The sequence below is a fragment of the Bombina bombina genome, chromosome 5 (assembly GCF_027579735.1).
Source record: "Bombina bombina isolate aBomBom1 chromosome 5, aBomBom1.pri, whole genome shotgun sequence".
NCBI classification, from domain to species: Eukaryota; Metazoa; Chordata; class Amphibia; order Anura; family Bombinatoridae; genus Bombina; species Bombina bombina.
The window spans coordinates 826,284,780-826,298,034 of NC_069503.1; the positions used below are offsets into that span (position 1 = coordinate 826,284,780).

The window sequence follows — 13,255 nt, forward strand, 5'->3', positions numbered from 1 at the left end:
TTTAACTTAGTCTTCAAGTGCTGTAGAATGACCAATTGCTGAGGATCCTTCTTATTTAGCGATTGTATTACAAGAAAGCAGGAGCAGTCCTTTCAAAATATGCAGCAGTATAGATTGCTAAATTGTCCATTTACTTTTGTAATGAAAATCTTGCATTAGATTGTTGATGTTCTAAGTAAATGTCACACCTGGTCTGCAGCTCCTTACAAATTCCCAGGTTCATTTGGGACAAAAATACTCTATGCTAATAAAACACAAAAAGATAGGACACATATGATAGTCTGTTACTTTTACACAGATCAAATACAAGACCTCCGCATGTAGGAGAATTCTATATCAATTAGAATGTAAGCATAGTACTTGTCAAGCACCCACTTACTACACTAAAAGTCAGTTTCTAGATTTTCCCTTAAACAGGATTTTCAATTAAACTCAAAAGACAAACCCACACTTGTAGTAAAGTTATATGTATCTGAATATGATATATGTGTGTCTCAGTTAATACAAACCTGTTTGGTTGTACATATATTTGCTTTAAGACCAGTTTGCGTCAGTAAAAGGAGATGGGCTATATACTGTTTATATATATATATAGTCCAGTAATAAGACAGCACTCACTGGATTTGTAGTAAAACGTAGCATTTATTGTAGAATTTCAATGATAAAAAGGTCCCATGACGTTTCGGTGCCTGACTGGTACCTTTATCAAATGGATCAGCAGTTCATCAGGCAGATGGCATAGCCTGACACCCAGAAAACAAGTTAAAAACATAATGCCGCTGCAGCCTTAAATACCCTCCATGTAGCTTAATTGCCTGTTAGCGACAATGCTTGTTTGCACGTCCGTGCGCACGTCACTTAGGCCACCCCCCTTCTGGTATATGTGGCGATCTGTCATTGGTGCAACCAGCACTGTCATCGATGTAAACATTCATATCCGAGTTGGGACCTAGCACATGGCTAATTAGCATATCTGATGCTGTGTGTGACATAGGAGGTAACAAGAGCGTCTCTGTGTAAGGCTGCAGCGATACTGACCGATGTTAAAAATTCACTGAACACAATGGACACGGTCCAAGTGGATCAAAAAAATGTGTAAATTTGCATTTCAAAAAATGTAGTGACGATACAGGTTAGGAGGGTAGAAACAGTATATGTATGCGCAAGGTGCAAACCTGCACAAATAGGTGTTACAAAGAAGTTAGATCACTTAGACCAGTTAGATTGAATGAAAGACACGTCTGGGTATAGGTGGAAGAAAAACGGCAGAATGATGCCTGTAGTTTCATGCACATGATGTCTAACTGAGTTTGGAGGATAACAGGCTCAGAATTATTTCGAACTACCCTAGTCAACTGAGAGGAAATGATACCCATCTTTTGGTGGTCAGGGTGACAGCTTGTGGATAAAAGGAGGGAATTTCTATCTGTAGGTTTGGTATATAGAGATGTACCAAACCTACTGTCCCCATCACTAAGGACTTTAAATACATTGAGGTCCAAGAAATGTACACTATGTGCACTACATTCCATCTTAAATCTGATGGGAGAATCAATATGATTCAATTCAGACACCCACTGTTGAAGATTTGTCATACTACCTGTCCACACCAAAAATAGATCATCTAACTTCTTTGTAACACCTATTTGTGCAGGTTTGCACCTTGCGCATACATATACTGTTTTTACCCTCCTAACCTGTATCATAACTACATTTTTTGGAATGCACATTTACACATTTGTTTGATCCACTTGGACCGTGTCCATTGTGTATAGTGAATTTTTAAGATCGGTCAGTATCGCTGCAGCTTTACACAGAGACGCTCTCGTTACCTCCTATGTCACACACAGCATTAGATATGCTAATTAGCCATGTGCTAGGTCCCAACTGGGATATGAATGTTTACATCAATGACAGTGCTGGTTGCACCAATGACAAATCGCCACATATACCGAAAGGGGCGTGGCCTAAATGACGTGTGCACGGACGTGCAAACAAGCATTGTCTCTAACAGGCAATTAAGCTACATGGAGGGTATTTAAGGCTGCAGCGGCATTATGTTTTTAACTTGTTTTCTGCATGTCAGGCTATGCCATCTGCCTGATGAATTGCTGATCCATTTGATAAAGGTGCCAGTCAGGCACCGAAACGTCATGGGACCTTTTTATCATTGAATTTCTACAATAAATGCTACGTTTTACTACAAATCCAGTGAGTGCTGTCTTATTACTGGACTGTGTTTACTTCTGACATAGCACCCTGGTGGATGTTTCTCAAGACCTGAGATCTGCAGGCCCATTTATCAAGCTCCGTATGGAGCTTGAAGGGCCGTGTTTCTGGCGAGTCTTCAGACTCGCCAGAAACACAAGTTATGAAGCAGCGGTCTAAAGACCGCTGCTTCATAACCCTGTTCGCCTGCTCTGAGCAGGCGGACAGGAACCGCCGGAAATCAACCCGATCGAATACGATCGGGTTGATTGACAGCTCCCTACTGGCGGCCGATTGGCCGCGAGTCAGCAGGGGGCGGCGTTGCACCAGCAGCTCTTGTGAGCTGCTAGTGCAATGTTAAATGTGGAGAGCGTATTGCTCTCCGCATTTAGCGAGGTCTTGCGGACCTGATCCGCAGTGTCGGATCAGGTCCGCAAGCCCTTTGATAAATGGGCCCCCTGGAGTGCAGGCCCTTATATGCTACACTATATATATATATATATATATATATATATATATATATATATAGAACAAGCAATGAAAGTAAGGTAAAGGGACTTCAAAGGAATATGTATATATTAAGCCACCATGTGGATGTCTATTCCATTCAACCCCTATAAAGGCTTCATAAACAGTTCGCTGTAACAATCCAGAATGTCCAATCACAAGATGTGCAAAAACCCCTCAAGCAACTATTGCAGAGATAACATATATGAGAGCAAACTAGTGAGTGTCACTTGAAACAACTGAGGATGTATCACCCTCATGCATCCAATGCAGCAGTGTAGCGGGATATATGTGGTAATACCCGAACAGCTTATAGCTACACTGCTGCATTGGATGCATGAGGGTGATACATCCTCAGTTGTTTCAAGTGACACTCACTAGTTTGCTCTCATATATGTTATCTCTGCAATAGTTGCTTGAGGGGTTTTTGCACATCTTGTGATTGGACATTCTGGCTTGTTACAGCGAACTGTTTATGAAGCCTTTATAGGGGTTGAATGGAATAGACATCCACATGGTGGCTTAATATATACATATTCCTTTGAAGTCCCTTTACCTTACTTTCATTGCTTGTTCTATATTTATGCTTGCTGGTAGCATATTAGGTATAAAGGGACTATTTACAGCTCCTAATGGAGGGATCCAGCAATATGAATTACTACTCCCTGTTGCCTTCAACAGAAAGAGGATATGACAACTATGAACTTGATACTGTTTTTTCTACTGATATTTCCACCTACACCTTAAGTACACTCTTTGACGATATTGAAAAGCTTCTTGTAAAGGAACATAAATTGCAATTTGAGATCTGGACTTTTGAAAAATATATAAAACTGAACATTGTTCCCAGGGGTCTCAGACTAAATAAATACCCCACCTTTGATGTCTCTGACCAGGAGTTCGTTGAGACTTGAAACACAGTACTTACTGAATGCTCAGTCAGATTAATGCACTTGTTGATTATGTATAAATCCAAATTGCTTACTATGGTTAGAGGTGAAATTGAAAAATTACAGATTGAGTTAAATAACAGAAAATTAGAACCTGGCTACCCTAAATTTGATGGTATTCTGAGATTGGCTTTGTCTGACTCTAAAAAGGAGATTTTAAACACTAAACACTCAAAGTATCTCAGGGACCAGGCAGATTATGATAACAAAATGGTATATGTTTGGCACCACTCCAGGAACAATTCCAATAATAGGAGAGGTAGATCACGGAGCAGGAGTAGAGGTAGAGGTAGAGGTAGGGCACAACAACAACAACAACAGCATGCTTCCCTTAATTACTCAGGTGCTTACAAATCCTCTGGCAGTGAGGGGGATTCAGGTGATGATAATGGCGCCTCAGGTGGTGAGGATTTTGTAGGGATGCCTAAGGGTATTCTGAAAAACACACAAGGCACACATAAACAAGTGAGCATAAATGGCTCTACCAATATTACTGATGTTATAGCTGTGATACCGAAAGCTCTACATATACAGGGTGCAAATACTGCCAAAAATACACAAAACAAGACACACACTGTCAAAGGCACAAAGTATGTAAGTAGCACCAATCAGAATACAGCTAATGAAATGAATACCATAGGAGAAGATCGTAGGGCTTTTGATCAGGTTTTTCACCATGTACAGGACAAGACTGGGATAGGACAGGAGAAGAGGTACCCACAGAGGATAAACAAAAACACCAAGTATCAGTAACATCTACTAATGATAACATCTATAATGTAATTAACCTTTCCACTGCCACTCTATCTAATATGCAATTAAAGGTTCTCAGTTACGGCCTAAATTTTGCCCCCACTTCTTCATTTAACCTTTTTAATACAATGTTAGATGTTAACAGGCTAATCAGAAATTTAACCTTGAAGAAATTCTTTCATAGTGATGATAACACTACAGATGCTAATGAATTTTTGACACAGTCACATAAATCCACTCTTGATGTTGTACATCTATCTTTCTCAGAGTCTTGTGATATGTTGTCTCTGCATGAACTTAAAAGACAGGGGACCAATGAGACTGAAACAGGGACTATTAAATGTCACAGTGGTTTTAAGAAACCATCTGATTTCTACCCACTACAGTGTCGTGGTCCTGTCTTAGAGACTTTCTTTAAAAGGATTGAGAGGGACCTCACTTCCCTGGCCTCTACTAAAACTGAAGTTAACAACAGTAGGCCCAATTTGTCTTTCAAAGAGAGACAGGCACTGTCAGAACTACAACAAAATGACAGTTTGGTCATTCGATCCGCCGATAAAGGCGGATCTGTTGTTGTTCTTGATAAATCTGAATATGTCAAAGAGGCCCATAGGCAACTTCACAATGACGTAAACTATCAGAGACTAGACAGAGATCCCACTTGGTGCTTTCAGAAAGAACTTAAGTGCCTTTTGGATGATGGTTTGGAGGATGGGTTCTTTGACCAAGACACCCATGACTATCTGTTGGTGGAACACCCGGTAGTGCCCATCTTCCACCATCTTCCAAAGGTGCACAAATCCTTAATTGGAGTACAGGGAAGACCTATAGTCAGTGGGATTGGTTCCCTTTTGGAACACCTGTCCCAGTGGCTAGACAGCATTTTGTATCCTCTAGTCACCTCCCTACAGAGCTACCTGAAGGATACCAAGGATTTATTAAATCTTATGGACACCTTTAGCTGGGATGTTGACAGACACATGTGGTTAACAGTAGACGTAGTGTCACTGTATTCTACCATCCCACATGAGGAAGGTCTCAAGACTCTATTTTACATTTTGGAGAATTTTTCTGATTTGAACACTGATTTGGTGAAATATGTGGTTAGGGCGACAGGTTTCGCCTTGACTCACAATTATTTCCATTTTGGAGAGCAATACTATCTCCAGAGATGTGGGACAGCTATGGGGGCCAAATTTGCGCCCTCATACGCCAACATCTTTATGGGTTGGTGGGAGCTGTCCCACATCTATGGAGATAGCAATGGATATAGAGTTAATATTGCCTTTTATAGGCGATATATTGACGATTTGCTCTTCATATGGCAGGGCTCTAAGGCCTCTCTCCTTGAATTTGTTGGTCTCTTAAATTCCAATTATGTCGGTCTTAGTTTCACATTTGAGATGAATTCTAGGACCATTAATTACCTGGATCTGACTTTGACTGCAGGGGACGATGGAAAAATCACGAGCAATATGTACAGGAAGCCTATATCTAAAAACACTCTGCTACACGCAAAAAGCTGCCATCCTGTACATGTCCCTATGGCAGTAGCCAAGGGACAGCTCATCAGAGTTAAACGGAACTGCAGCAATAGTGATACTTGCAGAGCACAAAGTCTAGAAATGCAGAACAGACTTAGAGAAAGAGGTTATTCTGGACATGTAATAAACAGAGCACAGAGACAGGTAGACTTACTGGATCGTCATTCTCTTTTGAACGAATCCAATCGTCAGAATATAAGAGAGAACACAAACGCACAACACAAGGTCACTTTTGTGACGGACTTCAGTACTGACTACAAGGATATCTGTAGGATTGTCAAGAAACATTTTAGTTTGCTATCTGCAGATGACAGCCTGTGTGGAGGGTGGTTTGCGTTGCTCTTATAGGAAGAACAGGACCCTGGGAAATATTCTGGCCCCCTCAGAGGTTTTGGTAAAAAAACCAGACGGACAAAGCTCATGGTTACAACATAGGGGGATGTACAGGTGCGGCAGATCAAGATGCAGGCCTTGTGAATTCATCATTGCATCTGATGACTTTAAATCAGAGGTCACTGGAGAGATCTTTAAGATATCTTCCTGCCTGAACTGTACATCCTCCTATGTTATCTATCTACTATACTGCTTGGAGTGTCATCTTCAGTATGTATGGCTTACCACTACTGACGTGAACACTAGAATTAGAAACCATCTTTCTACAATCAAATTGGGTGAAGCCAGTACCCCACTGGTTAAACATTTCCGAAATGTTCACAACAAAAGTAACTCCACACTTAGATGGCAGGCCATTGAACATGTCAAGGCACCACCTAGAGGAGGTGACAGGAATCAGCTGCTCGGCAAGCGTGAGATGTTTTGGATCTTTAAATTGCGTACTAGAGTACCAGAGGGTCTTAACTCTGAATACGATTTGATCAACTATTGGAAATAACAATTACAGTGAAATTTACATCTCACGCATGCCAAGCATATACCACATACACTCTCTCTCTCCTTTTCTCTACATTTTTGCTCTAAATTTAGAATTTACTAGTATTTACAATTTGATATCTGACATTTTAAGAAGAAAACTTTTAAGGCCTGATATCTGTAAATCAACTTTCTAAAATCAACATTTATATTCATACTTTTATAGTATTTATATTCATTTACCCATATATTTTATATACATTCCATATATTGTTTTTGTTAACTGTACTCACCTGGTAGGTCATTATCCATTAGTAGATAGATGGTTTATGCAGAATTACCCTTGGTCTTTTGAGGACTGTGCAGGCACCTTGTTATCCACGCTTACTCCTAGTATATTCTTAGGGCTCTTTTACAATCATATATATATATATACATAATGTTTACCATTATATCTATATTTATGGATACTATTCCTGCTATTTCCCTTAGCATCTTCAGGCTCCCTTAGTTGTGCAATCAACTAAATTAACCCTTTATACATCCAGGTCACTGTTACCCCCTTGTATTGATATGCTCCTGTTTCTTTAACATGGTAGGGAATTCAATGTAATATATGATATAAAGTACATAATGTTTGTGATTAGGGCATTTAGGTGCTACAGTAGTCCCTTGTTTTTGATACTCTTCCCATTTGTCACATTCTTTATAAGCTGGTATATACATCAACATATTATTTATATATATTTTTGTTCACATATTTTTGTTTACATACTTTTGCTTATATATGCTTATATATTCGTATATACTTATTTATATGTTGGGATGTTTTTTAGAGTAAGGTGTATGTTTTAACTCCATTACTGTGAGCACTCTGTCCTCATATATGTATTCTCATCTGTAACATTGCCATACGCTTTAGGTGTGTATTTACCATTTAACATATGTTTCAACTTTTACTGTTTCCTCTTTCTATTGTTTAACACTCACAGCCTTTTCTTAATTGATCACCTTTTTTGGTGTGGCCTGTGAGTATGTTAACGGAGATGTCAGGGAGTGTTTGTTTTTCATTCATTCATTCATTTTCTAAAATTACAAGTGTGACCATTCTATTGGTTTTAACATTGTCCAATAAGTGTTGTTTCTGTCTTTTAAAAAGCCAGCACACCAGTCTCCAATTAGCTATGATTACGGTTTTCACCGAAACATGTTAGCGGAGCTTCTTGGTTACACTGATATGCTGGATCCCCCTGTCGTTTTTTATCCTAAGTGGAATTCAATAAAGACTTTGTTTTAAATTTTGCAGCCTGGATATTACTTTCTTTTTTGGCTATATATATATATATATATATATATATATATATATATATATATATATATATATATATATATATAAATAAATTTTAGCTGAGAGCTTGTAAGTGAGAGCTGGGTTTTCTCTGTGTGTTATATATATATATATATATATATATATATATATACATACACACACTGTATATATGTATACTACATACATTTAAATAATGACCAACCTTTTAAAATATGACCCTATTATGCCTTTGCAATACTTTTATTTATTTTAATGTTTAATAGTATGTTTTTCATTGTATGCCATTAACAAATGTTGTCTTGGGTTAATCTTGTTAAATAAATTACCACAATTATAAATATTAATATTTATGGACTTATCTTCATATTAAAACTTGATATATGAAAGGGACATTCCGGTCAAAATTTAAATGCACAGATGAAATACATATTTGAATAGAAACATATTTGCAGTATACACGTATTGGCAAAATGCTTCTAGTAAAAGTTATCACTGTTTTAGTGTTAGCATTTTGTTTATACATGTGTATATTCTCAGTGCACCAGCATTTTAAATATTGCAGCTGCTCAGAGTGCTAGTGGGGATTTATCATGTCAGCAATTAACAAATTGAGTCATTACCAGATGGTCCAAGCACCTTAGGCTCTCTGAGCAAGTGCTGTGTTTAAAATGCTGGTGCACGGTGCATACTGAAATACACTTTTGAAACAGCTATAACTTTTGTTAGAAGAATATCTGCTAATACATGTATATTACAAAAATGTTTCTATATAAAACTGAAATGCATCCACGTGGATTCCAATTTTGGCTGTAATGTCCCTTTAACTTTTTTATAATTAGCCTATAAATGTCCTGTGTGTGATTCATAATTATTAAATACTTTTATTTTAATCAGGACCTCCACATGAGCTGACATTGACTGAGGTCAGGAGTGAATCCTTGGTCCTTCAGTGGAAGTCCCCAGTTTACACTGGGCGCAGTCCTGTTACAGGCTTTTTTGTTGATCTTAAAGAAGCTGATGCACCCGAAGAAAATTGGAGAGGTGTGAATCTAAAGCCAACCGCAAACAAATACATAAAGGTACAGCTGATTCTTTTAAAATCCATGTACAGGTATATTGCAAAATTCTAATGTGATGATTACTTGAAAATCAGCAGTATCAGCTAAGCATTGTAATGGTTTGGAGCAGAGCAGTTAAGCCGATGACTTGGGAGCCACATGTGGTAAATCAAGCTGTTTTTTCCCCTAATGCATCCCTAGAATGTGTAGGGATAATTTGCTGATTAGATAAAGATATTATATGTAGAATGGGTGTTTTGTGGGGAACTAGAGAACAGATTTTTTTGTATGAGGCCACAAGCATGTCAGTCTACAAAACAATTGGCAACATCTGCAAAAAAATCAAAAAAAGGCCACAACAGAGCTAAAGAAGGAGCACTACATTAAGTATATACAGGCACAGAGGTGATGTACAGTGAAATACATTGAGAGAGGCTGCATCTAATATTCAGTTAGTTGTCTAGTTTCAAAGGTTTGTTTCATTACACTAAAGTCAATGAGCTTAAAACCACTTTTAATCTATAAGGACCTCAACTCAGGGACGAAACTACAGGGGGTGCAGAGGTCGCAATTGCGACTGGTCCCCCAAGGGTGGGGATCCAGCTTAAAAAATAATAATATTTTTTTTAATGAAAAACGTTGACCTGCCACTGCCTGCACTGATATCATGTGAGTGTGACATGATGCTTCACTAGTGTCTCTGACTACAGGGGTTAGTCTTTTTGTTTTGTGTGTATGTATGTATGTGACTGTTTGTGTATTTATGCATGTATGTGTGTGTGTGTGTTTGTGGAACCAGCAAATTACAGACCTTGTTACTACAGCATGGGGGGAGGGGGTAAACAGTGTCACTATGCAGTACCACTATATACAGTATGGGGGGGGGGGGCTGGACTATGTCACAGACTACTGTGGTCACTTTATAAAGTTCTAGGGCAGGTAGGGTCAGGCCATCCATCTCACCGGCAGATTACAGACTGTGTCACTGACTCACTATATACAGTACTGGTGGGTTAAACAGTGTCACTATATACAGTAATAAGGGGTCAGACCATCTCACAGACTGTGGGCACAGGGTACCTCCTTTTGCAGACATGTAATCTGATTCACATTTTTTTTCTGTGTTAAATGTAAAAAAAGAAAAGAAAAAAGATATGTATCAAATTTACTTTTTTTTGGAGGCGGGACCCTTCTTAGATTCTTGCTCCTGGGCCCTGTGGTTTCTAGTTACGCCTCTGCCTTAACTCACTTAACATTTTGAATAATCTGATCATTCACAATTTATACATCTTGACCACTTGGTATTTGGGAGGTCTTAAACAAATAATTTTTCAGTTTTTATGTTAGGCTACCTCTATGCATGCTTTTATTAAGCCCGTATGCCAAAATGTATTGTAGGAGGTCTTAAAGGTACAGTTGGTCCTATGTTTTGTTGACTGTCGAACAAAGCGTTTACTGACCTCATTATTACAAGTATTTGAAACCTTATGTGAACTGAATTTAACTAATTTTACAAAAAGCCAAACATGATGAAAATGCAACCTAAATGCAGCAGGTTTAGATGTTAGTCTGTAGCAGAGATATTCTGCATCTCATTATATACTAAATACTTATCATGGCAAATAAAATTCTAAGCAAATAAATCACCAGGGGCTTGAACAAAAAGCAAAATAAATAAATAAATTAAAATTAAAAAAAAAAACACAACAATTTAGCTACCTGAAAGATAGTGGTAGATAATGAATATACTTTTAAAGTTAACAAAATAACGGCTAGATTACGAGTTTTGTGGTAACAGGGGTGCGGTGCTAACTTGCACGTTATTGTCACCGCTCACTTACATGCAGCGCTGGTATTGCAAGTTTTTACAAACCCGGCGTTAAAAGACAAAAAGTGAGCGTAGAGCAAAATTTTGCTCCAAATCTCACTTCAATACCAGCGCTGCTTAAGTCAGCGGTGAGCTGGTTGAACGTGCTCGTGCATGATTTCCCCATAGGTATCAACAGGGAGAGCCGGCTGAAAAAAGTCTAACACCTGCAAAAAAGCCGCATTTAGCTCAGTAACGCAACCCCATTGATTCCTATGGGGAAATAAAAATTATGTTTACACCTAACACCCTAACATGAACCCTGAGTCTAAACACCCCTAATCTTACACTTATTAACCTCTAATCTGCCGCCCCGACATCGCCGACACCTACATTATACTTATTAACCCCTAATCTGCCGCTCTGTACACCGCCGCCACCTACATTATACTTATGAACCCCTAATCTGCTACCCTCAACATCGCTGACACCTACATTATATTTATTAACCCCTAATCTGCCGCCCCCAATGTCGCCACCACCTACCTACACTTATTAACCCCTACTCTGCCGCCCCCAATGTCGCCGCCACTATACTAAATGTATTAACCCCTAAACCTAAGTCTAACCCTAACCCTAACACCCCCTAACTTAAATATAATTTAAATAAATCTAAATAAAATTCCTATCATTACCTAAATAATTCCTATTTAAAACTAAATACTTACCTATAAAATAAACCCTTAGCTTGCTACAATATAACTAATAGTTACATTGTATCTAGCTTAGGGTTTATTATTTTTATTTTACCGGCAAGTTTGTATTTATTTTAACTAGATAGAATAGTTATTAAATAGTTATTAACTATTTAATAACAACCTAGCTAAAATAAATACAAAAGTACTTGTAAAATAAAACCTAACCTAAGTTACAATAACACCTAACACTATACTATAATTAAATAAATTAACTAAATTAATACAATTACCTAAATTAAATTAAATTAGCTAAAGTACAAAAAAAAATCAAACACTAAATTAGCGACGTTGGAGGCGGCAGATTAGGGGTTAATAATATTTAGCTAGTGTTTGCGAGGCGGGAGTGCGGCGGTTTAGGGGTTAATATGTTTATTATAGTGGCGGCGATGTTGGGGCAGCAGATTAGGGGTTAATAAGTGTAGGTAGGTTGCGGCGACATTGGGGGCGGCAGATTAGGGGTTAATAAATATAATGTAGGTGTCGGCAATGTTGGGGCAGCAGATTAGGGGTTCATAAATATAATGTAGGTGGCGGCGGTGTCCGGAGCGGCAGAACTTTACGAAGTTTACGTAAGTCGTTTTGCGGTAAGGCCAAAGAAGTGTGTGGTGCACCTAAACCTGCAAGACTCATAATAGCAGCGGGCGTAAAAAAAGCAGCGTTAACCTGTTAAAGCTGCTTTTTTTAGTTTACTGCAAAACTCGTAATCTAGCCGTAAGTGTAAATACATATGGCTGCACTTCAAAAATTGTCATAACAACAAACCAACTGGAGTTTATAGAGAACACTCTGTATTCTGCACCATATGACTGAATACAGTCTTCAATGTAATGAAAAGAGAAGAATTGTGGTGGGGCTTTTGAATTTATAAAAAGAAAGATCGCTAATTATGTATAATGACTATATGCATTGTCAACTCTATAAATAAAGTGATACAATTATGTCTAATTACATATTTTACATTATACAACAAAGCAAAGAGGACAAATGGATGCATTAAAGCAACAGTGTACTCAACACAATGCATTTCATGCATATACAAGAGCAGCAAATTAAGTAGATTTAGTGAAAATATTTTAAGTTTAAATAGAATATCAGCAAGTAAATGTTATACACCTATGTATCCATTGTCCACTGCCTGACAAACCCCAGCCTTGCATTGATGGACAAGGACACCACCCCAAGCCTGGCAAGAAAAAGCTGGTAGTTAAGCACAGGAAAATCAATCAAAAAAATAATACATACTAAAATATCCACTGATAGATGGTAATTAAACTGTGAGTACTGTGCCCCTTAAAAGTTAATGCTTCACTCCCATGTCCCTTTAAATCAGGAATATGCCTAATTATAGGTTTATATTTCTGTATTAAATGTCATTCACTTCTATTCTGTTTTCACTTTGGGTAAAAAGCATAACACATTTAAATTCACTTCTATCCTTTATTCTCTTCCATTTTATAAATTCTTAATACA

The 13,255-nt window shown here is 38.0% G+C and overlaps 1 protein-coding gene across 1 annotated transcript in view; it reads left to right on the plus strand.

Moving 5' to 3' along the window:
- MYOM1 (myomesin 1) overlaps positions 1-13,255 on the plus strand; it is a 216,646-nt gene that overhangs the window by 173,126 nt on the left and 30,265 nt on the right. The window contains exon 20 of the mRNA XM_053714953.1: positions 9,057-9,241. Coding sequence (XP_053570928.1) covers positions 9,057-9,241 — 185 coding nt within the window. The remainder of the gene's footprint in view (positions 1-9,056; positions 9,242-13,255) is intronic.